The sequence below is a fragment of the Acanthisitta chloris genome, unplaced genomic scaffold (assembly GCF_000695815.1).
Source record: "Acanthisitta chloris isolate BGI_N310 unplaced genomic scaffold, ASM69581v1 scaffold36442, whole genome shotgun sequence".
NCBI lineage: Eukaryota > Metazoa > Chordata > Aves > Passeriformes > Acanthisittidae > Acanthisitta > Acanthisitta chloris.
Window position 1 is genome coordinate 6,768 of NW_008659387.1, and position 27,737 is coordinate 34,504.

A 27,737-nucleotide genomic window follows, 5' to 3' on the forward strand; every position below is an offset into this window, starting at 1 on the left:
TACGCATCTAGATTGTTATTTGTGCAAAAACATGCAGACATACTCTGCCTTCATGTGCAAATCCACACTGTCTTCAGTAAGGGTTCTGTGGTAGCCACTTAGGGCAGAATACAGCCTACATTTACCTTCTTGATATTTAAAAGACGAGAACAATTATTAACTACTAAAAGGCCCAACTGCAGAATGTTTTAGTAGAAAAATAAACATTTTAAGTTATTGACAGATTAACATTAGTGCAATTATTTTGACTGCCTTACTTCCACACAGTAGATTAAAAAAATATATTGTCACTTGTGAGAAGAACCTAAGACACTTCAGAAGCAGTTATGTAGCTGCCAAATAAAGAGAAAAGGAGCAGACTCTGTGGCACTTACTTTACATAGCTCTCAATGCTTAGTGCCTTTTAATGCTCCAGAAAACGAGATCCAAGGCTTGTAAACTAATTGCAGTTCTGCCCATACAAAAATATATCACCTGTGTGACTTTCAAAACGCTGATTAACTGCTGACTAGAGAGAGCACATTTTTGTATGACAACATCTGAATCAACTTCTTTCTTTGAAGAACCATTTTTGATAGTCCGAGTTGGTGCATGGTCGTAACAATGGTGCTGGGTTACCATTGTAAGCATTTGACTCTGCATGTACACACTTCTGGGTTTGCAGATGAAACAAGGTACCGTCCTACAAAAAGACAGAAACCAATTTTGCTTTTCAGGTCTTAAAAATTACCAACGTAGCACTGCGTTTTAGAAGTAACAGAAGGTATTTTCAAAAAATACGTATCACACATATCCTTCTAATGGGGCCATGCAGTTAAGTGAAAATGCCTAACTGAAAGACCTCTGAAACTTTATCAAAAGGCCCTGCTTTTAAACTTACATTGACATTGCTTTAGAGTGATTCACGTAGTGACATTTCAGTCTGTAAAGGATGTGCTAACTTAATTCACTTTCGTTGTCTTATGTTACTGTACCAGAACATGGGTGGAAAAAAACCAACACCAAGCAGAGGCATTACTCAAATTCACCAATTTACTGCACATCTTGTAAGTAAATGTCAGTCATTAAATGTAGACATTGGACATATACTTAGCAAGACATTTTCCCCTTTCTTCAAAGAGTCTATTTTGGTGGATAAAGTGAAAATATCTAAGAGTGCCCCTTGCCTGCAGATGTGTGTGGAGTTCATTCGCTTTGCTGGAGGGCAGCACAGCTACCTCAGAGGTTTAAGGTCTGACAGGCCTCCCCAGTCAAATTCCCTAAAGAACACATTTGGAGGCCTCAGGCCCTCCTTTTACGGTAGTCTCTGAGCACATTTCATCTCCAGTTCACGTCTCTCGCTCCAATGCATGAGCACCACCAACTAGGATAGCAAGCTGCAAAGAGGCAGTGTAGCCAGCCGTGGAGAACTGCCCTGCTCTGAGACCATCCCTTTGGCCTGGGTGACATTCCCACATTCAACCATTTCCAAAGCCTCTAGCAGCTTTGAAAGAAAAATGCCAATACCATTTCTGAGTGTAACCCTGACTCCTTTGAAATTCTGCTCCTTCTGTCATCAGGATCGTTGCACAAACTGCATCCTGAGCCACAGCATGTGCTTACTTCATGAGCTTGCTGCCAGACATAGCTGCTCAATGATTTTCCCATTTCTGTCGTGATAATTCAAATTTTTGAGTGGACTAATCAGGATCTGCCTCACTTGTTTTTGACTCAGCGCACATAAGAACTTAATTCTTGCCAGGCTGCTGGGAAGGCTGTTCCAATCTTTGATTATGCTACATCCATAAGGACAGCTTTTCCAGTGTCTCCTCTGCTCAAAGCAAGAGAAATGTAGTACTGACACCTCACCCACCACCTGCCTTTAAAGATGGAGAGTGGTGATTTTAATTTAATGCAGTAGAAGAGGAATTGGAGCAGAACAGTACATTCAAATCACACACAGGCACAAAGTGATCACGAGAAAGAAAGAACATTTAGAGCAATTCCTAAAGTTTCAGATGCTAAAATTTAATGGTTAGGAATGCAGTGAAAACAGATGCATTCCAAAACTTTTTTTAATTTTCCTGTTTTCTCTGTTTCAAAATTTCAGTTTTCTCAATTATTTCCTGAAGCAATTAAGGACACTTCAATATATGTCATATTAGGGATTAATGCAGATGACCTTGAACAATTTTGTCAAAAGTCAGCATTAAAAATGAAACATCATTTATAAAGTCAGAATTTTAACTGTTTTTATTCAGTAATATCGCTGTGAGCTTCAGTCTGGACTAGATTTAATGGACAGTAGTTTTCATTTTATTTTAGAATTTACCCTACCACCTGTCACTGGTGGTAGTATCTAAGCACGAAATTTGTCAACCATGGAGCTTGTAAGTTTAGATGCATTATGCAGACACATTATGTAAATATACCATTTTGATGTATTATGTGACCTTTTCCCATAGCCAAATAATAACACTCCAGAACCTGACCAAGGCCACAATTTTTCATCCAGCTTATTTTCTCTCAGGCATCCAGGAACTGCTTTAGAGATTAAAAACTACTAAACACAAGTTTTTCTAAGATCACATTATGTGTATTAAATATACTCCATACTTCTCAGTATTTCTCCCCTTTGGGAGTAGGCTTTAAGGTTGAAGCAGCAAGGTACAGATCTGCTGAGTCCCCACAGCCACTCAGATGTGTCCTATGTAGGGGCAGGAATAGGGCAGAAAGTATTTTTTGATGGTACATCAAATTCCACAACTGCACATTACACTGCAGGAAAGCTCAGGGAGCACTCCCGGAGCTTATAGGAAGGGTCATGAGAAATGGTCTGCAAAGGAGAAGCAGCTGCTTAAAAGCAGGGAAGAGCATAAGATAATGGTGGTGTATAAAGTATTGGGGATATATGGTAATATAAATACTGGGACAGAAGTCAATGAAAGGAGAGCAGAAGTAGGCCAGGCATGAGACTGGATGCAGAAGGGGTATATTGAGGCACCTCAGTTCTCAGAAGAAGACAGCAGGGGTGAGAAGCAAGAGAGAACATTCCCAGCTCCTTTCAGGTTAACAAAGGCACTTTCCTTCCTCTCATTTTCATATTCTTTATGACTGGCATACTCTCTGCTGGCATGCTGCTGCTACCTTGGTTCTGTGTTCAGACACTAAACGCCACGATAGCGCGTTTCTCCCAGAGATCTGTGCCAGTACTGTGGCCTGTATGATGCGTAGGCAGTAAGATAAGAAGAAAAAAACCTCAACAATTCTCCTCCATCCACTTAAAAAAAAGTCCAAACAAATCCAAAACCAAGAAGGCACACTTACCTCTCTGAAAACAAACTTCTGGTTCTCAGGAACACTGTGGACATCTTCTTTACACAAGTACATCGTCAAGTAGTCAGTCCCTGAATCAACTGCTGCACAGACTTCTGGTTGTCGGGTGTTGTAACGTATTTCATTATGGGACGTGTACTCAAAAAACTACAAACCCAAAGAACAAAAACAAAGGACAACGGTCATCTCATATGTGCACAGGACAGTAATTATAAAGAACAGATACTAAAATTCTGTAATTAAATTCACATATTAAAGTTGCTATTGTCAAGGAAATTATGCCAGAAGTATTCAAGGATCCTTAACTTCTGCTATTTGCTTACTATTTTACAGAAAATCTTTCTCACCACAGCACTGCTTTAATCTGGTAGCACTTAAAATGTATGAAATACTACATAAATGTCCTAGAAAAAAAAAAAGACATTCCAGCATTAAAGAAGTTAAAAAAATCAACTGTAATAGTCTACTTTCACATTCTAGATCACCCTTAAAAATAGGATGGGAAACAAGTTTCTAGCCTGTCTTCTTACAGTTGCTGCAAAACAATGTTGCTTTTAATTAAGGAGCTGTTCACTGCAGAGTTCAAATACAGTTTGCTCAACGTTCATTTCCAGTTATGAAGTACTCAGGATGTATGGTGATGAGCATTTTATTGAAATGAATCAGTTACAGCTGCTTTTAAACATGAACAGAACTTTATTAAAGGCAATTTACTAGCTTTGCTTGTTGTATGGTGTGCTACGGAGGTGTTCTGAACATGCTCTAAGACATCTTGGCTTCTGTAGCAATTCTGGTTGAAGACTTCCTTAAAATTTTTATATTTATCATGGACTTTTGCCAACTTTTGGACTTCATTAAAGAGCAGCAGAGTTTGAGAGATGTTTGTATTTAGCACACTTGTAAATAATTTAGATGACTATAGTGCACAGATTTGTGTTTAGATCTGATTTAGACTATACTCTGTAGAGTTTTATAAACATCAGAAAATTGCTTATTGCCAATAGTACAGCTCCATTAGCAGAAACCAATAAAAGGATGAAGGAGAAAAGGAAACCTCTTTTGTTTTGTTTCACCCCTGGAGACTGTAGAGCTTTGCGAAAGGGGCTATACCAATTGAGAAATGTTGTATATACTTGAACTTACCACAAAAACATCCTTAACAATCACCAAGGCTAATAATTTTGAAAGAGGAACTGGAAATAGAGCTTTAATATACACAGGACTGTGTGATTACAAAGTCTGCAGTCATCCATGTCCAGGTGCAAGAGGTCTGATCTAGACTACACTGATGATAGTTGTTTCATGAAATCTGTACCTTCTATCACAATCAGGAATTTCTCTGCTGAGTTGGCTGTTGCAGCCAAACACAGACCAATGCTGTCCACTGTCAGCCTGTAGAGCCTTGTGGCTTTTTTTTCCCCAGCAGTGATGCAAGTGACTGACCCCCCAAAATTAACCCGTTTGCCACCATTTATTGTGGTAAGCCACAAAAGGAAGCAAGTGTTTTGAGGAAGCAACATCAAATTTGAAGCCTCCCTGCTGACGTAACACACTGGAGACCCTGATTTCCCCTTGAAACCTATTGCTAGGACTTGTTCCTATGATGTAGGCTTCACTGCCTTGACATTTGCTTTATGCAAAAAAAAATAAATCTCATCATCAACAAAAGTAAACTGTGAGAATATTCGTTCTATTAGTATTATAATTTTATCATCATCATTTACCCTAATAGGCTGGGGCTATTCCTTGGCCTTCAGGCTTTATTCTCAGGTTCAGTATCTGCTCTCTCTTACCTTGGCCCTTTTTCCCTGGCTCCTGCCAGCTCTACCACACCTTTGCCCATTTCACTAATCTTGTTTTACCTATTTCCTGTGTTTGGCTTTCCCTCCTCAGGCTCTGCAGTTCTCTTGGGTCATCTAATATTTTATTTTATTGGTTTATATTGCATTCAGGTATTTTCTCCGTGTCACAGAATCATAGAATTTAAGGGTTGGAATGAACCTTACATATCGTCTAGTCCCAACCCCCCCTGCCATGGGCAGGGACACCTCCTCACTAGATCAGGTTGCTCAAGGCCTCATGTCTCCCTCCTCCTGCTTGGATGCCAGCAGAGGGAGCGGTTTGCACAGTTCCCAGAACATTGCTGCTTTCAGCCTGGTGCCTGCTACTGCAGGTACACAGATACATCAGAGATGGAAGAGCATTAATATCCAGCGATGTGATACCTTTGCAGTAAATTCAGTTAATCTTTTAGTGCTAACTAAACAAAGGATAACTGTAAAAATGTCATCTCATGACAACACATCTCTCAATTTACTTCTTTTTTGCTTTCCCTTTATTATCACTTATTATGTCTTATGTCTTTAATTCTTTTCATGGTGAAGGGGATAAAATTTAAATAAACTTTTTTGTTCAGAGAAATAAAAAAAAAAAAAGACTCAACCACTCTCCTTTCTGTAATATGTAATGCAAGGAAAAATAAATCTATAAATACCTTTTGCATGTGTGCAGGTAATCCTACGTATTAAATACTTCTTCACCTACTAAAGCAATCAACTTATAAGAAAATGGCTTCTGATTATTAATTTCTCTTCAATATAGTAGTATGCTTAACTTGGGCATGAAACTGAACTAAGGGAGTAAAATGGGTTGGTGTGGTGTGGCTTAGCACGATTGACATACATCTGTCTGTATCGTAATACTTTGGGTTTTTATGGTGCAAGATTCTCCTCCTGCCTTGCCCTGCCTCTTGTGCAGGACAAGACATAAACCAGACATGATCTTATAAACAATATTAATAGTTCTAATACTTACGGCAATAAACTTGCTATCAGCAACAAATCTATCTCCTTATACGATCTGAAGAACTGTGCTTAACTGTTGTTTCTTTCCCTTTCTCATGTAAAATGCAATTCATATTAGAAGCTTTCTCCTAAATACAGATTTGTTTTTCACTCCTCAAGCTTTTATGGGTTTTTAAAGCAGAGTTCAGAATGATAACTGATACACTGCATATCTGCCACATCTCTGGTTCTGTTCCGAATGTGATTTTCCTTTTTAATTTTTCCAAACATTTCTAACTGAATGTTTAGATTAATTTCCTTAAAAAACACAAAACACCAAACAGTCAAGCCACTCAAGCTGTCACAGGGTTATGTACAAGAGGTTTCACAAGACCTGTGGTACTTGGCACTGGTGAAACCACATGTTGAGTACTGTGTTTAGTCTAATCGGGATTAGAAAGCAAAATAAAAATCAAAGCTAGATGGGCAAGTACATGACACATACCACACATCAAACAGCAAACTTCAATTCTGGACAGTGGTCACTCAAAACCATGCAAAACAGCTGTTGTAGATTTGCACAGTGTCTCACAACACTTTTATCATGGTATTATGCAGAGAGATTTCTGAGCATCACAACTAACCACAGCTGCACACAGTTTCAATTAGCATGGAGAAAGACACTAGCATTTTTAGCTTTGGAAGTTTAAACCAAGAGACCAAGAATCCAAGAATTGTAGAGTCTAAGCCCAAGAGGACATTGCTGTATAGTACAGGAGAAGGTATGGTCTAAAACCTTTTGTGCAGTTCAATAAGCACCAAGAGGAAGAGATATGATGACAGACACAGGTGAAACTAGGTGAGGTTTGCAATGCTATTAAGGGTTTTGGAGGTGTGGACAGACAAAAGCTCAGAGGTGTGCTGGTCTGCTGAAGACCAGCTGGAGATGAGCAAACACTGACCTATAAGCACTACAGCTTCACTGCTGTGCTATTATCTCCAGCTGATGAGCTCTGTGCAAAGGCATAATAAAGGTATGCATGAGTTCCCTGGTCTGGGCAGACACATTTTAAGAATGAAGAAAATCTGACCTGAAGATACATCAAAATAAAAAGCATTTAGTGCAAGAATCAAAATTCGAACTAAAATTACCTTACTGTGGAAATTTATTCTCTCAGCCCTACTGCAATGACTTGCCCATACTTTCTCACATTACAACCACAGTATTAAGTCAAAATGCAAATAAAACATGAATCTTACCTGATTTTGTCCCATGCCATGACATGGGTATAGTATGACCCTCTGTCCAGTTACTTTATGTTCATCTGTAGGGTTATAATCAAAACAGAAGTTTTCCATCCCTTTATTCTTCAGCTAATAAAAACAAAAGAATATTTAAAAGTATTAATCTAAAGTAAAGAAGGTATTCTGTAGTCACTTTACACCCATCCTGCTGGGCTGTGAGATCTATCCCAGAGCTGGTGCAAGTTAACTGGAATAAATCAAATGGATCCAATGGTAACATCTTGAGACTAAATAAAACTGTTGGACTGTCTTGATTTTGGGCGTTGAAGCAGCCAGACATGATGGCTTCCCCTAGGAATGACACCATGTTCCAGTGTATTTGCAAAGGAAGTAGGTAGAAACTATGAAAAACTGTATTGAAACCCAACAAGCCAGCAACTCATGCAGAACAAAAGTCTGCCATGTCTTTCTTTCCCCTGAGGATTTACTTGTTCAATTTTCTTATGAAAAGACAACTACATACTTTTTTCATTTTGTCAAATGGGACACGTTAGAAGGTTTTGTTCTCAAAAGGACTCCCAGTACCCTCTTGAGGTTGAACAAGCAGACAGATTTTTAACACCAGAAATCATAAAAGTGGGTAAAATACATCTTTTGTAAAGAGACACTAGGTGTGATTTTAAATGCTCTTTACTAGTGTTGCTAATCTCTGACAAGAGGTGCATAATATTTTAAAATTTAACCTAAAACCTGAGTTTAGCTGATTCTAAAAACAACAGGCTAATTACAAGGATTTGCATTTAAGTATTCAAGAGGCAAAAGTGACTGAAAATAAGTCAAATAATGACATAACTCCTGATTCCTAGTATTAGCCACTTAATCAAATTTGAAATTACACAGAGCAAAACAGATTCTGTAAACAAGAAGCTGAATGCCCCTGTTAATGAGGGTAATTATATCACAGACCAGAAGAATAAGCAGAGCAAATCTCAGAAGAGTTAGTTTAGCAAGGTCTAATTTCACTACTCTTCCCTAGTCACGGTGATTGTATCCTCAGTTCTTAATGCAGAGAATGAATGGACACAAAGGGATTGCAGAAGGCTAAAATCAAACAAACAAGACAAACCCTGCAGGTCCCAAACTCACCATAGAGCAAACCACACAAGCTGGAAAATTAAATACTTGTGTTCTAGGTATGTTTTGCTTTCCCAGCTTCTAGTTTTGTTGCTACCTGATGTCCTCTTTCCACTGGTTTGTGCCCAACTCCCATACTAAACCACTACAACCCTCCTTGAGCAGTCAAAAGAAGACATTTTGTTTAGCTTCCTAATGCTAGACAAGAATCACACTTAGAAAAACAGGAAAGATAAGTGTCTTATACAGAATATTTTGAACACTACCACAGAGCTACATACACCAAACAATAAGTTTATCATGTTTTTACCTTCTAGGTCAAGAAATGTCAACATAAAGTCATAACCACTTTAAAACGGTAATTGTATGTTTAAAAACAAATCTGTTTTGGTTGTTGTCAGCAGCTGTCCTCAGGACCAGAGGGTCTCTCATTAGTATGTTCAACAGTCTGTGACTTTGCCTGACTGTCTACCAGCTCCAAGGGCAGCAAAGTCCTTACCCGTGGTGCCCTTCTAGGCAACCCGATGCCTTTGTTACCACTCTTTGCCATTAGCCACCTGCACATGCCCAAGCACGTGCTCCCTTTTGTGGCCTGGAATTTTAAATACCCTATTTTCAAATGCCTTGCACCATCAGAACTACAGTAACTCTACTATGAATGTTTCTCAATGCCCAGATACACCCAACAAAAACTATGCAAAAGCTTACTAAAATTCACTTCAGATGGTTTAAAAATGAGCCTGTACTCCCAGGATGCCACCACGTATGTTCTCTCATTTTTCTCTTTCATGCATAAATGCTCGCGACACATGTTGATGTTTTCTGCATGTACATGCTCCATAATTCGACCTGGTTCTTTTAGTTTGCTTTATCAGGTATCAGTAGATGTTCTTTTATACCCACACTTCATCCAGAAGCCTAATAGGTATTCAAGACCTCATTTGAGGGAATAGCACATACTAAGCTTTTAAACAACCTAATCTGAAATGACACACGAAGATCTGAAAATCTGATCGCAGCACTATATATGCAAAAAAAATAATAAGATCAGCCCTCTGTTCTGAGGCAGAAGAAAAGTATCAGAGAACTTGTGAAATATTTTTCTCTTGTTAAATGAGAATACACGGTTTAAGTTCTTTTTATGTGCAACAACTTTATCAAAACAGTGATCATCCACTCACTTCTGAAGTTATCTTTGTTCCCATATCCACCACAAACAAGTCATGCAATAAGAACAAAATTTTCTCCATGACTTACCTTAATTCTTTTGCAGAATGCTGCATTAGAGAAACAGAAGCAAGAAAAAATGTTGATCACCTTGCCATTGAAACACATAGTTCAGTTCTAAAACATTCTACCCATGCAGGACTACTGGCTGTGCCTTTCTACAACATTTGCCTCCTATTGAAACAGTCAGTGTACTCTACAATGCCATTTAGTTACCACTCTCTTTGGAGGCTGGGATAGGTAATAAACTGCAACTACTGAGATATGTGCCTTTACACCTTAGCCCTTACTGCTTGGAGAAATTTAAATCTGTTGTTTCCTAACAGCTAGACACTTGTGCCTAACTACACAATACTGATTGCATTCTATAAATTATTCTTAGTTTGGGTTTGGATTTTTTTTAAAGATAAAATCTATTGTAAGCAAAACATCAACAACAGATTTTTGACATTAAAACTTCATTACATTAGTTGATAAATACAGCCAGTGGAGCACAGCCAGCCTTTCTCTTCATCCACAAAATAGATCAGAATCCTCTTTATTCCATCACAGTGGCAGTCGTGCTGATGTATCAGTGATATTGGCAGATGATACTATGCGACATAGTAAGATATGAATTTGCAGCAAGCCAAACAGCATCACTGGTACTGACCAGACATAAGCTTTTACCTCAAAGTTAATCCAACTAGTCACAGGGAATTATTTTACTGAGTGCATGCTATTTTCATATCATCCTTCCAAGGGGCCAAAAAAAAAAAAAAAGAGAAGTGAATATGATCAGACTTCTTTTAACTTCTTAAGTGCAATGCTGAAATGGGTATGCAAGTCCAGATCTCTCTGGGAGACTCGAAAACATATAAGCATGTTGTTCAAGCCATAGTGTGTTCACTTGAGATTACTATCAAGCACTTGAATTTCTCCCACTTCCTTTTAATGTCTCACTCAAGCTTTCAGAGGTTGTACAGCCAATCAGGTGGTATTTATTTTCCTGTGATGGACATAAGATCTCCAGGTCTAGTCAGTCAATCTTGGGTACCAAACCCATCTCAAGTGGCAGCTCTAAAAATTGGAATATAACGCAAATTTATACGTATGACCTAGAGGAAACTGTTTTGGAGCCTGATACCTCTAAACTTGGAACACCAGACCTGCAATAATATCTTTGATTATGTAACTTAAGACATAAAGTTGTTTTCTTCTGTCTATATATATCACATGTTATTTAGATAATTTACAAATTGTTCACTTTCATGTCGTAGCAAAACAAAATTCTTCATAGTTTTAAAGACAGTTTTAATATACTTCTTCCTGATTTTTTTAAGGTTATATCTGGTCTAAATTAAAAGAAAATTATCACTAAGCATTTGACAATTCCTTGAAGATAAGATGGTCTTGGGGGGAAATGTGGAAGGAAGCTGTCAACAGAGAAATTCAAGTTTTTGATCTCCCAATTGATTCAGTCAGTCACAGATGCCTTTACAGATAGGTGGCAGAAAGAGCCACCGGCTAGATAGTCACAACAGACATCTATCAGCTTAGTTACTTCACATTCAGCTGGAAGAAACAGCAGCTAGAAACTGAGCAGAATAAAGAAAAACTTCGCATATCAGAACATAACATGGTCTCATTGCTAAGTGATCATACTCACAGAAAAGTAAAATCCTGATTTTTTTTTTTTTGTCTTACCACTGTACTTTAAAAGCAATATGGATGCCAAATTCAAACCCAAATTCACCGACTGACCATAATCTTTATCCTCAGATACACACCACAATGCCAGCAATACTTGACATATATACCTTAGAGGGAAGAGGAACCCTGACTATTCCCGTGCTTTTAAGCCATAACATGAAAAGATCACAGAGCTGTCCAATTCCTCTAATCTTCACCCAGCTGGACAATGCAGCAATGTCATCAGACTGATATTAGACACATGGGATGGCTTAAAGTTCTTCCTAGAGGCGCTCACACCATCCCTTCCCAGGGTAGCTAAGATTTTAAAGCAGACCTAGTCTGTGCTGTCTAGGTGGGGAACCTGTACAGTGCAGGGGTTCAAGTCTTTTTAAGATTTCACACCAACGGAAGCATAAGTACAGTATACACTTCACCAGTAAGTGCATCCTCAAAAGAATGGCCAAATCAGATGCTATGCCAGAAAAAGACATCAGTGCTCTACACAAGAGCCTAAAAGGTATCATCAGCCTTTCCAGAAATCCTGACACCTTATGATTTTAACCCACTAAGTGCCTACCAGCTTTACTCTCTCCTGCCCCTCAAAGAAATAGTTCAAGTCACAAGATTTAGTTCATGTCCCACACAAAGTTCCAAAGCTGCATGAAGCCCAGGAAGAAGTAAAAAGATATTTCTCACTTCTTGGCCTCAGGCAGTTTGTAGGAATGCAGTCATATCTCATGAAAAAAAATAATCAAAATTCAGTATGTTTAAATAAAGTTATAGGTAGCTAACTTTTTAGACAACCAAACTTAGTATGGATATTTTTATCTATATATCAAGAAAAAAAATTTAGCATAAGTGCCTATTTGTCAGTGCACATCTCTGAATGCTGCTCAATAAATCTTGACTCTATTCAGTAATATATATCTGACTTATGGGCAATCTTAGAAAGATTCTCAACTTCAGTTCACAAGTGTAAAGATTTTCAAGGGAGGGAGAAATTCCCATATTCCTTTGTATTCTCTTTGAACAATTAAATAACCTCACACTTTGCTGAGCTGTTAACAAAGCTGACACTTTTAAACACAGTATTTTTGTAAACCAGAAAGGCACTACACAGCTAAGGCAGGAAGAGAGAACATGATCAATGATTCATTGAAGCTAGCAGATGGGACTCAATATCCACAAATCAGTTGAATCAGTAGGTGTCATTTTTGCACTCTCAGTTTCTTAGAGTACAACTGTACTTTAATCACATTTTAAATTCTTCCTCCCCAAAAAACATGTTATTCTTACTATGCTCACAACTAGATGACAGCATTTAAGTGTTTTTTTTTTTTAGAAAAATATACAGAGCACACCTAAATTACACTATAGATACCTCAAGCAGCTCTGAATGAGAATTATTACTTCTAAGTACTGTCAGCACCTTGACTGAGGATGATATGTGCAGTTAAATCATGAAAGAAACTGCACAAATCCCTTCCCCTTCCCAGGAGGCTGAAAGCACTACAACTGCCACCAGTCTAGTCTTTCTTTTGGAGGCTGAAGGGTAGAGGTGGAGGAGAGGATAAAGTTACTGAAATGTTCATGGAAGGCAAGTCTGATACCTTATTGCTTCAACGGTCTCTGACCTTGTCAGAAGTGATCCAGGACAAAACAGCAAAAACCAAACCAATGTTGTACCAGGGCTTCTTCAAGGTACTGGACAATGGTGGGTATTACCTTTCATGACAGTGATCACACAGAGATACCACCTCAAGCTCAAGCTCGAAGATAAATGGAGGTGGGTGGCAACTCTCCCAGAGGCTCCTAAGGGCTTTGCTGACAACTGATGCCTTCCCTGTGGGAGCTTCCACAGCACCCCAGGGGAAATACAGTTCCCTATGGGAAACCACAGCATTTCCACATTAAGATCTTGTTCATTCAACAAGTACCAAAGCAGTTATGGCAGACTGTGGGGAGACTTAGTTCCTCTGTTTTGTATGCACACAGTGATCAGATTTTTTTCCTCCCCTGAAGGAGATCCAGCAGAGACTGAGTAACTGAAGGGCAGATGGCAGGCAAGACAAGGGCTGGATGAGATGCAGCAGTGTGGGAATGCAGCTGAGCTGGATCTGCAGAGTGATCAAGTTACCAGCAAAAGTACTTCTAAGTCATTGTGGCATTGGTAATCAGGAAGGTATTTCATACATCTTTGCCTGGTGGAAAACTGCAGTCTTGTCTTCCTAATAAGACACACAGCAGGTATCTGGTGATTTTTCAGAGGAAGTAGGTATTTGCTGCATCATCTCTGCCTTCATCCTTTCCAAATGAGATTACTGTAATGTGATATACATGGAGCTATAGTTTATATTTACCTTTAAGCTGCAAATAGCATAGCAAGCTGTCAGCTCTTAAAAAGAGAGGATTTTGATATTTAACCAATTGCCTGTGAACCTTTGGTGGTCTAAATTGACCTCCAAATTAAAAATTAAACATGTTGGTTTTGACATACAGAATCCCCTATGATCTGGGAACATTTAGCGTCAGCTCTCTTTCCTATCACTGCACTATCAGAGTTTTTATCAGATAAAATGTGCAAATACATTTTTCAAAGCACATTCTTTCTCTTTTCAATTTGACAACTAAAAACTAAAGCACTTTAGTGTTATCTTTTTTCACTATGCAACATTTCAGGAAATAAAAACGTCATCCTTTGCTGCCTTTTAACACTCCCAAGACGTCATTTAGAAGGAGTAATCCATGGCAACATTACCTGTTCTACTCTTTCACAGAACTCCTTCATAACCAGCATGCCCTAAAATAAAGATTCTGACAGAAACCACATGTTAGAGCCTACCAATTCTAACTGAATTATACCACATTCCCAAACTGATTTTGGCTTAAAAAATACCTTCACACACTGAGTTAGTAGGAGAGCTCAGAGAACTGTAAGGAGGGCCCTTCCCAGCAGCCACGTACCATTCCAAAGAAGCCTGGTCTGTCCTCGGGTACGTGAAGTTCTGGGTACACGTTCTCCAAGAACCATTTGAAGTCCTTACATTTCAGCTTCTCTCGAAGAAGTCTCCTTTCTGTCACATCTCCATATGGTTCCTGATTTAAAAAAAAAATAAAAGGAAAAAAAGAGAAAATAAAAAAAAAATATTAAAAAAACCCCATCCAGAACAGATGCTCTCTTTTAAATTATCTGTATACATTATTAGGAACCGTATGCTACAGTGATGAGTAGGACTTCTAGCCAGGAAAAATCACCATGTTTGGGTGCTGGATTTGATTTCATTATCCTTACATTTGTTAAATGTTGACAAAAAAAGAATTGGAACTGTGCAAGTAAAACTTTAAAATATTCTAGAAGACAGTTTGCCTGAGAAAACTCCCTGAATCTGCAAGTGAGGAAGCCCTTGAATACAGATTGCTGGGGACTGAGAAGACATATTGGAAAATAAAACTTCCTTTAGCTGGATGATTGAAAATCTCAAAAGCAGTGAATGAATCTTGAGGATTTTAAATCATGCCACCATCCATTTGCAAATTACCTGTACAGTTTTACACTTAACTGATGAAATTTGTAGAGTCTGTTTAGTTCATAGTTCTGGGGGGAGGGGAGTATGAAATCTTAAACTTCCAGAGAAAAGCTTTCATTGCAGACCTTTCCCTGTCTATGGATTGGAGCAGAGTTCACATCTTTTCATGTCTGTCTTCAAAAACTGATCTCTATATTGACTAGTGACTTCAGACAGTCAGGCATGAGATTCGTTTGCAGCCCCCAGATTTTTGTAGGTCACTTGACATACTCTTTGATCAAACCCCAAATGTATCTGCATTTCTCAAAGCTGTGGAAATACCACTGAAAACACAAAGCAGATGTAAAGCAGAGGCAGAGATGCCTGTTTGAATAAACAAACAGCGTGACATATTAGCTCTGAGGTCTGAACATTAATCTTGAAGTGAAACTTCATGGAACCAATTTTTGCAGCTATAGCATCAATCATTTTTCCATTATGCTACAGAACTGAATATTTGGATTTGATGAAGTAAAAAGGTCTCAGCTCAACTGCTGCAACAAGTGGTGCACAGAGCATTATGGAAAATAGAATTCATCGGCAGCAGCTTTGATATGGGGGAGAAAAACCTGGCACAAGTCTCAGTTTACTTACATCCACTGTGTTACAATAAGCAAATATGCAAAACTTTCAATACTAACATACAAATATCCTTTAAAGCTCTTCCATTACAGGCATAAGTTGCCCAGCACTTTACAAGAAAAAAAAATTGTCAGTGTTTATTGCTCTTTTTGTGTATGACAAGCAGAATCAGCCTGGCATTGCCTATGGGCGAATCCCATATTTCTCTCTAAGTCAGACTCTAATAATAAAACCTAAATGGCTTTTATGATGTTAATGTAAAACAATTATTACAAATGTGTGGACTATAATAATCTAATTACCCAGTTTAATCCAAAGGAACACAAGATGGAAGCTAAGCAAATTCAGCTTCTCCAGCATCCTCCAGCGTATCTTTTAAAAGCTTAATGGTTTCTAGAGCATTTTTTCCCCTGGCATGTCCATTGGGGAAGACATGTGCTCCTGACTGGTCCCTAAGCTCTGGTCTGGTGTAGCTGGAGATGGGTGCCTGGCAGCCCAGCACAGGGCAGCAATCCCCAGGCAAAAAAACAGAAAGCCAGTGCTTAGAAATCTCACCATGGGAAGAGAAGGGCCTGGGCAGACCAGGCACCTCCAGAAACAAACAACAGCAGAGAATGATTTCTTTTGGGCAGGAATTTTGGGCTTTGTGCCAGAGGTTCATTTAAGCCATTTCTAGAGACTGTGAGGATATTTCAGTGTTACTGTCTTCCAGCCTACAGGCTCCTCACGATAAATATATACAAGTTATGAATTTGCACACTGCTTTCCTGTTTTGACCTGCTCAATTTCCACAGTATTTATCTCTCAAAAAATTTTGCAAACAAATGATCTTGCATTTTCCTTTCAAGGAAACTAAAAATATTAACTTAAAAAAAAGAAAAAACCCCAACAACTGATACTTCAAACATTTTATTAACAACATTTTCATGAGTCCTCAGGACTGATTTTAATTAATTTAATCTTTTCAATATTGATTTTATATGTTTTTAAACCAAATGTGGTACAGCAGTAAATCAAAGAGAAAAATCCATTTTGTCTAACATCAGTCCAAAATTTTACAATTATCACAAGACTGGTAATTTTGCTGAAGATTATTACCATGCTGTTCACCTAAAGATCTACTCTCCACCAAAACTTGTTGACTGACATTCATTAATGGCACACCTGTAATTCTTTACTGAGAGAATCCTGTATCAGCTGTTTTACAGAAGTGCACATTTTAGGCTAAACAGCTACTCCTTACTTTAATCACCTTACTTGACTTTATTCTTTCACTTACTCATTCGTTCACTTAATATTGACACAGATTTGGCCTTCTTCTAGTCTTAGAGAGCTTCTAGTTTTTTCCAAGGAATTAAAAGTTAACTATATATACACACACTTTTTCTATAATTGGGAAAAAGTTTCAGAAGGTAAGAAATAAACAGGAAAAGCACTTCGTGTCAAATATTAGCTTAATTAATAGTTAATTCATTGAAAACAAATTCTCTGAAATTCCAGAAACAATGGACTTGGACTCACCAGGCGAGCGTGCGGGTTTCGGTGGTAATAAAGTTCTTTATAGTCATCCATCCACACTTCAGCTGCACGCACACTGTTGGCCAAAGCCTTGGACCGTGAGTACGGAGCTTGTTTGGGGAAAACGTGACCTACGTGGGAGCAAGGATGGATCTCAAGACTTCCTCCACACTGCCATATCTGAGCAAAGAATTGACATTGTGCATCATTAACTCAAATCTTTGCAAGCAGAAGGATATAGTAACAATAAGCCTGTGTAAGGATAGTATCTTCGAGAATATCATACCATACTATAAGTAACACATACAATAATTTTGTGTCTCATTTGACAAACTGGATAAAATTACATCCTTATTGCCCTCAGTAATTTGCTCCAAGTTCACGAGGACATAACTCCAGCTCTAGTTTTATCTGCTGTGCAATATCCCTTTATTAGCTTTGCCTTCTTATGATAAGATGTGGTCTACAATTCAAGTTATGCAGGCATTGTTAAGAAAAAAAATAGCCACCTCAGAAAGAAAACCGTAGCAGATAACTGATTCTTACCAGAAATCTTTACCCATATTCTACTGAAAAGTTGACTGGATAACACAGGTAAGCTTGTCATATCAGTGGAGAACACGAATTTATGCTTCCATTTGTATATTCACCAATTCAGAAGAGAGGCATTGGTGCCTGGTCATAAAATCAAACTAACCTTTTCCATTGGAATGCTGGGAAAGGAATTCCAGACCCAACATATGAAAGGAAAAAGCAAAGTACTTCTGTAACTAACTCATGGTGGTCCAACCAACAACCGTGAAGCAATCGCCCCTACCTAAACCAATATTTCTAATTGCTGCCAAGGAAAGCACGTGCACCTGATTGTGGAATTGGCAGAACTCACTCTGCCCTTGTGCTCATTCTTCTGCCTCTGGTTCCACAGGTCAGGAAATGTACGACTCTCAAGATAAAGCTTATAAATAACCACCAAGTGGATCCATTAGCCTCAGCACTCTGTGCACATTTTTGTAATTACACTCTTCTCTTTTGAAAACCATGGACTTTTGGCAGTTCATCTACAGTCACTTTGCCATCACCCATTTTGATCTCAAGTTGATGTAATGAAAGGAAAGCACAATTAGGTATCCCCCCTTTACAGTATCATGCGTGACCACAATGTGACAGACGCCTTGTTTCTGAAGGGTGTCTGAAACCAGATTTCTGAAATTTAGTCAGATAGGAGGAAAGGTGGGACATGCTGATGCACTTAAACTCACTTGAAGCTGTCACTAATGGCTTTGATAGACTTTCCATAAACAATTTTTAGAATTCTCCTCATTTATTCAACCGTGCATAAGTGGCAGCTCATCATTCCTTTGTAAATGGAGGACAAAGGAAATTAGCTGGCATATGTTTAAGGGCTAGATGTTTGCTCCCTGACAACCTTCTTGTACAAGACATACATTTTTAATTACACGTTATTCAAATGAACGCAGCAGGAGTGAAAGCTATGAGGTAGCAAATAAAACTTGCGTTGTTAACAGTGCCAAGAGATCAGTAATGGGACTTTTAGGGATCTAAAAAGTCACTACAGATGAAGACTTTCAGCATACACAAGATGGAACTTTTCTTCAGACTGCTATTTTTGGCTTTTAAGTTACTTACAGTTTCTCTCAAATTTCTCAATTTGGAAACCAATGAATGTTGCCTCCATTGATCTAGTTTTGGATAATGACATCAGAGCTTTACACATGGCATAATACTGTGCTTAATTACAAAAATATAAGCACACTAATACATATGTTTACTTTTAAAACAAACAGTTTCCTTAAAGATATAGGTAAGTCATTACTCAACTATAGGGAACACTGGCTAATCTTTACTTTCTGGATTTAAAATTTTAATTCATCCCTCGATTTAAAATTTTAATTCCTCGTTTTTCATGTGACATTTCTCTCTTCTTTTTTGTTGCTTTTCAGGGAAGCAGTATATTTGACATTTGAACAGAAAGATGATTAAAGGAATTATACAAGAAATATAAATTTCTGTACTGAACTTTTAAACAATTTGCATATTTTCACACGTAACTTACACTACTGCCATTTTGAAAGCTGCTATGAAACCAGTTATCCACTTTAAGATCTCCCTTTTTGAGATGTGTTTCAAACAATACTTTTCATAACTATTCCTATCTCCAAGATTATTTTTTTCATTTGAAATTTATCATGCAAGATTTGTCAGCCAATATTAAGCATCACCAAATTTATTAGTTTTACAATTTCCAATTTTCTATATTCCACATAAGCATCTTTAATTGATCATTACTGTTTTGATCAAACTATTTTTAAATAAGAGGAACAGATGATAAAGACTGAATTAGAAATGTACAATTAAGAAGGAAGCACATGCTTCAACTCTTCCCTGACAAAGTCTGATTTCACAGGAATGAAACAGACTGACCATACCTCTGGTAAACTGATGACAAAAAGAGAATTCCACAGCAGCTGAATTTGCAAGAATTAAAACTCTCTAAAAAAATGACCATAGGTTGCTAAAACAATGCTCATTAAATTCTACTTTTTTCATTAAAACAGTTTGAAACATGTCTTCCTACTACAAAAGAAAACTAAATATATTTCAGCTAAGCCATTCCTCAAAACATTCACTTATTTTCATTTTAATGGAAAACATCATGACCTCTATATAAAATCAGGTAAAAATAAAGAACTATAAAATAAAGCAAGGAATTTAATAGAGAAAATACAGTCAATTACTAAATGCCACGTAAGTGACTGGAGAAGATTCTCCCATAAAACTATTTCAACCTTCTGTAATAGAAAAGCACATTAGATTTCACATATGTTTTGCATGCTCACATACATGAAAACATGTTTCTTTACTACGTCTGAGTAACTCACAGCTCTCATGACAAAAGCACACTTTACCAGGAGAAGAAAACAAGGTGACATTCCTTTTTTCTTTCACTTTCATCTTGATGCAAGCAAACTACTGATATTTTTTTCTTTTGTTTTCAGATATAGATGGTGACATTACGAAAAGCTACAGTAAATGTCCAGATCTTGCCTTGGGACTGACCTAACACTGGATCAATGAATGCTAAAGAACAACAGCTCTGTAAGCTCTAACACCTCATTCTAACATTTTAGGACCCACCGGATTAAATAAAAAACAATTTTAAAAAAGGATCCCAAATAAAGACAAAATGCAGAAAACACTATGTTCCTGCCCCTCCCTCTGCTACAATTTTTCTTGCTGGGTTGCAGCTGAGCACCCCAGGCACGGTGCTCATGCACAATCTGCTGGGAGCTGGGTGGGTGGAGAGGCATCCCAGATGCATGGCTACATGGTGGCTGCTCCTAGCACAAAATAGATTTCCACATCCAGACAGAAAGAAACAATACAAACAAATCGGAAAAGAGAGAAGCCCAGGTGATGGGAGGCATATCATCTAGGCTGATGGGCAATGAAATTTCTAAAAGAAGAAAGGACTTTTTGCACTTGGTGGGCTGAAGGACAGACCACAGGTGTATCAAGCTTTGGTCTCCAGAAACAAACTTAGGTTATAGTGCCACTAGCAGGACCAAGAGCAGAGTGGGGAGGGAAGCTGCAACCACATTCCCCTCGCACCATATACATGAGGGAGATGAAAGGGCATGTTTTGAATCCCTCACATAGGAGTTTCAATGCCCATTATCCCCATGAAGTGAAATTTTATCCAGCCAAATAGCATTAAGCAATCCAAAATCAAGGTACATTGACTCAATTCTGCATTCAGCACGCAGCCTCCATCTCTCTTAGTCATCATGCTTTTAGCAGAAGCTTTGCCCTTGTTGCACCTCTCAAAACCACAGAGAATTTCTTCAGTTTAGAATAATCGAAGTACAAGAAAGAGGGGGCCTGAGGACAAGTCTTTCCATGTCATTGGGAGAAGGTGGTGTTTTCAGAGATGAGAACAACAATAAATTAATTTACAGTGTTCTTGGGTAATCCTGCTTCTAATTTTCAGGTCTGACAGGTCCAGAAACCACAAGGACAACCAGATTAACACTGATTTATCCTTCCTAACCTCTTTGAACACCGCAGGTAGCCAGAAGAACACAGTTAAACAACATCATAGCACTCTGCTCTCTTCCACAAAAATTCTCACCACAGGGAGCACAAGTACAGGGGCTCCAAATCAAAGAGAGGAAAGCATGTAGTGTACAAATGCCCAGATCCTACTGGCAATCTACACTAGTAAAACTGACATGACCAGGCATATTCTTTTAGCTTCCTTTGTGCTCTTCCTGTGCACTAGGCAGCTTCTAATCTTTCCTCTGTCCCAGGAGAAGACCATATTCCTCCATGCTGAAGAGGTAAAGACACTGCTCATACACACTGCTGCAAGCCACAGGGTCAAACACCTGGTTCAGGGGAACCAGTAACACCAAAAATGAGACTTTCTGCCAGAGTCTCATAGAGGTCAAAGGCAATGAAAGCTTGCACCTAAAGCAACAGCCAGTGCAGGGACACTATGTCACAAAGGGCAGGGGTGAGGCTTATTCAGTCTGCAAGCCTTGTTCTCCCAAAAAGCAAGACATGAAGAGCAGAACACCAAGAACCGCATGCTGAGGGGGCCATCTTTGATGTTTTCTACAAGGAGTTGCAGTTCTGGCTACACCAGAACTGGAGACACCTGGAAGACTCCTGCTTCAGAGGGTCACAAATCTGATGGAGGTGTGTCAACTATTTTGAGCTTCAGGCAGAGGCCTGCTGAATTAGATCAAGACTACTAAGTAGGCTTTGTGTTTGGACATGCGTGCCAGAAACTTTTCCCTATGCGAAAAAGTAGGTGGTCATGAATTCAGATCAAACAGCATTTCCAGCTGAGAAATCCCCCTCCAGAGAGAAACTATGTCAACTCTAGGCCTGTGCTTATCCTTCCTAATAATTTTCTTTCCTTATTTTTGTACCCTCTTTGCTAGGATTTCTCCACTATGGGCAACAGGAGACAGGAACAGTAGCCAGTCTTCATCAAGAGCAGCACTCTGCTGATGCCTCCTTTCTCAAAAAAGTATGTTTGTAGCATTAAAATGCTATTTATCCCTGAAATCTTTTGTCACCTGGTAAAACACCAAAACAAACCCATCAGCCTTCCTGTCCCACAATCCAGTGACTTAGAGATATGAAAATATCACCATAAAACATCACTAATGCAGGGCAGAACAGTCTGGGGAAAACACAGGCTACTAAGTTGTGAACTCCTTGAAAGCCAAAACCAGCCCTACAGCAGCCCTCTTACATCACCACTGGATTGTTTCAGTGAGCTAAGTGTGATATGGGGCAAACCATAGGCAGCCAGTGCCTGGTGGAATCAGCCACAGTACTGGTAACAGCTGAGTTGAGGAGGACAAGGCTGTTTTCCTCATCAGTCTGGACTGTCTTGTGTCTCCTCTCTTTCTCTACCATAAATCCTTTACATTACAGCTATCTGCCTCACACCTGAGCACTGGTCCACCCTCTGGTGGGATACAGCTCTACAGTTCCTGGACATCTTCCCCATCACCTTTTATAACCTGTATATAAACTTTTCCTGAGATGAAACAGAATAAAGCTTTAAAAGTAGTATAGGGGCTGCTTTGTCCTGCCCCACTAGGAACTGCCACCAGCTGCCTCCTGCTCACTCCATCAGCTGCAGCCAGAGCTCCGAGTCACATCAAATACTTACAAATGCTACTTTACAACTACCTTCAAGCCACAGAATGCAAACTTCACCTACAAATACCACAACACTACTTACATTTTATACTAGCACTCAAAATAAATACATGTTTTTAAAAATTGCTTTAAAATGGCTATTTGGAAGGAAAATACAGCTATACTGAAGTGTGAGAACAAGATTCACATTAAACACTCTTCTCAACACTCGCTTACATTACAGTTATCTCATTAAGTAAAAGGGCATGAAGAAAGAAAAGAGCAACTTGTTTCATTCTCAGGAAAAGAAACTTTTAAATAAGTCACCTACCCTAAATGAGAATTCAAGGTTTTCTCCTCCCCAGACTTCCATGCCTGTGTCATATGAACCAAGATAATCAAAATACTTCTTGCTCACAGAAAACAATCCACCTGCCATGGTTGGAGACCTATAAAAGAGAATAGTAACTCTGAATTGAATAAAAAGCAACAAAACTCATAAACCAATGCAACAGATAAAAAAGTAACTTAGGTTTTTACCATGTTCTCAGTCTTTTCTGGATACAAAGTAGCAGTCAGACACTCATCAGCTATTACAAGGCCATTTAAATTTAATAATGTAATTAAAAAATTGTATCTGAAACAAGCTCCAGGACATATAAGTATTGCATCAAAATAAATTTTTGCAACTGCAGTGTCTTTGTGTGTAAATGACTTGTCTCTTATCTTCACATAATAGAACATAAGCTTTTGTGTGGCATAACTGTATTAATCAGCTCTGAAATTCGATGTGCTGTATCCTTATCTATTTTACTTAAGTAACGATTAAATACATATTTGTGCTTTGGTAATTAATAGCAACGTTCTTGATCCCATCAATATCAAGTGGAAACACTATGACATCAATTAAGATTTAAGCAAATACAGCTCCTAAAGAGATTTGCTTTCTTTCTAAGATCTGCCCATCTGTACGTTTTTACATTTTTTACTAAGTTTGGGGGCAGAAAAAAAAAATAAAAAATCAGGAGTTAAGACTGGATCCTGACTGAAGATCACAAGGCCCAGAGCAACAGCGCACTTAAGGAATATACTTTCAGTAGGGCAGTGTGTGTGTGCATATGCATAAACTTGTCTTTGTTCAATATTGTTCCTAATTGTTTACAGTCTAAGAAAATTACTCTCTTTAAAGTGCTAAGTATATAATGCTGATTGGAACTAAGTTCAGCTGACACTTGTTGAATTTTACTCAATTGCTGTTGCAGTAAATGTTAACAAATCCTAGGTGCGGTGATCAATTGCTCTTCATCTGTCAAAACTGACTTTACCAGATATCATTTTGAAGCAACACTGTCTCACACTGTCATATGTCATTTCAAAGAATGGAATGAGATGAGGCAAGACAGGAGGAGAAAAAACCAATCTCCATAGCCAGTCAAGTTCCTCTGTCTCCTCCAGATCTCGTCTTTCCAAACACAGCTGTTGGTGACACCCCTCTCGGCACTGACGCCTTCTCTAGACACTTGTCGAGCCCACAGTCCTGAGACTACCATGAAACTTTATCCCTCATCATTTTCCTTTTGGCATGTCAAAGACAATTATTCTTGTCATGAAGGAAAAAAAGCATCATATTTGAACTAAAGGTTTTAAAAACATTTACTCTATTATGATTTGTTTTTAAGGAGGATGTGAACTAATAAATGCCGAGAAAAACTAAATTACTGCCTCACTTTTCCCATGTAAAAAAATGTTCACTCAGTTAAGTTCATTAATATTCATGAAGTACTGGGTATTATGATCATGATAAGCAACCTAGGAAGGACTGAAAAAAAAATCAATCACTCTGTATTTGTTGTAGTCCATAAGATAACAGATTATAAATACAAGTAAGTATTAACAAAATCATGGTATTAAAATACCAAACAGTTTAATTTATTACAATACACTGCAGCTTCCAATTCGAATATAGCAGAGCCTCAACTATCAGGATTTTGTCTACAGTGCCCGTTTTCCAGATTCCTTGTTTGTTCTATTACCTTACCTCTCCTAAAAGTACAACATGGAGTGACAAATAATACCAACTGATTGCAACTTGTTTTAATATAAAAGAAAACCAAGGCTCTTAAGGAAGACACTGAAAGTTAGCCCTTCACAGAAATCATGGTGGATTGAGCTGTATCATTTCATCCCAATAAAAAACTGGCAAACTGGGGTCACCTCTGAAAATAGCACAAGGAACAATCACTATCCTTACAGCACAGATAAAGTCTTCAAAACTACCTTTGCTTTTTTCCTGTTTAATGATTTTTCCCCTTTTCATCATTGCCCATGATGTGTTTTTTTACAACGTGGAGTTCTTTGCTTTGCACAGAGGATATCCTTCAGTATTAGTTAATCAGTTACACCCTTTACACGTGCTGATAAGCATCTGTGGGAGTTTGCCTGCAGCAGTCAAGTGATTACTTTGTAAGAAGGATTCCATACAGAAGATGGTACAGGAATTTCAGCTTTCAGAGCAATATTTTTCCAGGACCATGGTAAGCAGGAGCTATTTTGGAAAAAACAGGGAACTAAAAATATGTAATTTTTAGTAATATGCTCATTTCTCAAGTATTTTTCAGTAGCTGGCATTTTCAGATGTAGACAAAAACACATTCACCATTTCATAAGATGTACAAAAACTAACCTGATCACATCGGTCTTGGACTTCCTCCGTTTTTGTTCTCTTTCAGGGGTACTATGCCAAGTGAAGACAAGCCTCCAATCAAATCCACCAATCTGCGGCTCACCAGCATTTCCCAAGTACTCAAATGTATTCCAGTCAATAACATCAATAACAGGGCAGACAACAGCTGTTTCTTCTTCTGCAATCCTAGTACATTTTTAAAAGAAAAGGGTGAGTTCCATTAGAAACTCCTCTCAAAAACTAGAACTGATGCTGCAATATAAGGAAATAATGGCAACAAGAATAACCAGTTTCCAACTGAGGATGCATCAGGAGGATGTATCAGGATGGACTCAGCTGGCAAACATCAGTCTTCCTGGACGGTGGAAGCAAGGTATGCCAGATGGCATTCGGCATCTGGCTTGGCTGCCATAGCAAACACTACACTCTCAACAAAACCTGCCTATTTTCTTTTGTACAGGTCGCTGCATTTAAGAGAACAGCATGATTGTATAGTTCTGCAAAGATGAATAATAAACATCCTCTTGGCCCTTGAAGCCATGATTGTTCTTGTAACTGTGATCATCTGCAAAAGATTGTACTGAGCACTACAACAGTGACTCGAAAAGCAGCCGTGAGATTTAACAAAAGAACATGCAACACAGGAATTAGCTCTCCAACAGCGAAACACACATGAAGGAGGCTTCCAGAAACCCTGGCAACATAGGAGATGAAAAGGAGAAACAAGATAGCACTACAGAATGACATGCCTATCAGCAAGGGTGATCTAAAGATAGTCAAGAACTTTATCATACTAAGAATACATCAAAGCTGATGACATTTCTAGCAGGTCTACTTCTGCAAGGAGATAAACCCCTCTCTCCCATTTCTCAATGCCATACAGAATTTTCTGTACTCCTTTCCAAAAGCATTTGCCCTTACAAAAGGCAGTGGGATTCTTTGCCTTCTCCTCAACTTCTGGAAAGGCCTCTCTCAGTACAAGGTGCAACTTCAAGCACAGAAGCTCAAGCTAAGGTCTTTCTTCTAAATCACTGTTTAGCATCTTCTCTACATCAATTTTAGACATCCCTGATAGTTCCGTGAAATGAAGCAACTTGTTTGACTTTAAGACGCTGGTACTTATTTTAGATCTCCCTGCATCTTCTAAGTTACATATTCCAGACGTAAAGGAAAAAGGAACACATTATTCTGTCAAACAAGTAAGAGAAGCAGTGTATCTGTCACTCAGAGGGAGACAGTTCCTCATGGGATTATTGAGCTTAAAACCCGCAGGCTGACCCAGGGCTCAGACTCTGAAATTAGAGCAGTTTGTGACGGCTAAATGCAGCAGAGAACAGGAGCAGTTCCAAAGAAGCATTGTCTGAGCTGAGAAAGATTGCCTTAAGTATGAAATGGTCTCTTGTTGCTGGAGGGAATGAGTAACACAGCTGTTTTCTTCTTTATGATCTCCCATTGAAATCTTGTTCGGTAGAGTGCACAAACAGCCTTATACAAATATTGCTATCTACTGTCTCACTTGCATAAAACTTATGTACAAAGCAATGAGAATGACACGTGCACAGAGGGAAATCAACAATAAAATGTAAAAACGCTTTGCTACTCCTGTAACAAGTAGGAAAAGGAGTAAAAATTAGGTAGCTGGCATATAATTCCAATTATGAAAAGAATCAGCTAAGTGAAAAGCCACCATATTTTCTGTAAGTTAGGAATTCACTAGACGGTACAATGCACAGGCAACTTACAAATAGAACTATTTGCACTGCAAACTGCTAGTGCTGTTGTATTGCTCCCATACATTTGAGTAAGATAAGCCATGGAAACACCCCCTTAGAGATGCACATCTGCACCTGCAGCAAGAATGGCAAAAATTCCAGCACACATCCAGGGCTAGCTTTTTACAGAAAGTGGCTTAGTATGCTTAAAAATCAGCCCAATCCTTCCTCAAGATTACCATCTAGTGGTGAGATAAAGAAGTGAGGAAATTACAGCATCCTTTCCACAGTCACACACTGTTTAGAGGACAGTAATTAAACCCATGCTCAATACTTGATGTTTACCCCTTTCCCTTTCTTCACACTACTATAGTTAATCCAAAGTTATCTGGAATATACTCGGTGTGAAATTTAGAAGCAGGGTAAGCATGACAATTTTAAGAAAACAAAAAACTAAAATTGTATTTTAGATAAAATTGCAAATGGACATGGGGAATTTGAGAACGCAAGTTCCACTGGGAATGAGGAAGGCAGTGTGTGCTTTTGGAGGTCTCTCCAGTTTGCATAGGGTTCTTTTCTTTGGTTCTTCTCAGAAGCCTACAGTACCTGGTGAGAAACT

The 27,737-nt window shown here is 38.5% G+C and overlaps 1 protein-coding gene across 1 annotated transcript in view; it reads right to left on the bottom strand.

The window, feature by feature from the left end:
• Window positions 1–544: 544 nt before the first annotated feature.
• The window catches only part of GALNT12 (polypeptide N-acetylgalactosaminyltransferase 12), a gene marked incomplete at its 5' end in the record, with an annotated part of 29,307 nt that continues 2,114 nt past the window's right edge, over window positions 545–27,737 (bottom strand). The window contains 7 exons of the mRNA XM_009069378.1: window positions 545–682; window positions 3,307–3,462; window positions 7,359–7,472; window positions 14,343–14,474; window positions 17,048–17,224; window positions 23,055–23,172; window positions 25,407–25,592. Of these exons, the coding sequence (XP_009067626.1) occupies window positions 545–682; window positions 3,307–3,462; window positions 7,359–7,472; window positions 14,343–14,474; window positions 17,048–17,224; window positions 23,055–23,172; window positions 25,407–25,592 (1,021 nt within the window). The remainder of the gene's footprint in view (window positions 683–3,306; window positions 3,463–7,358; window positions 7,473–14,342; window positions 14,475–17,047; window positions 17,225–23,054; window positions 23,173–25,406; window positions 25,593–27,737) is intronic.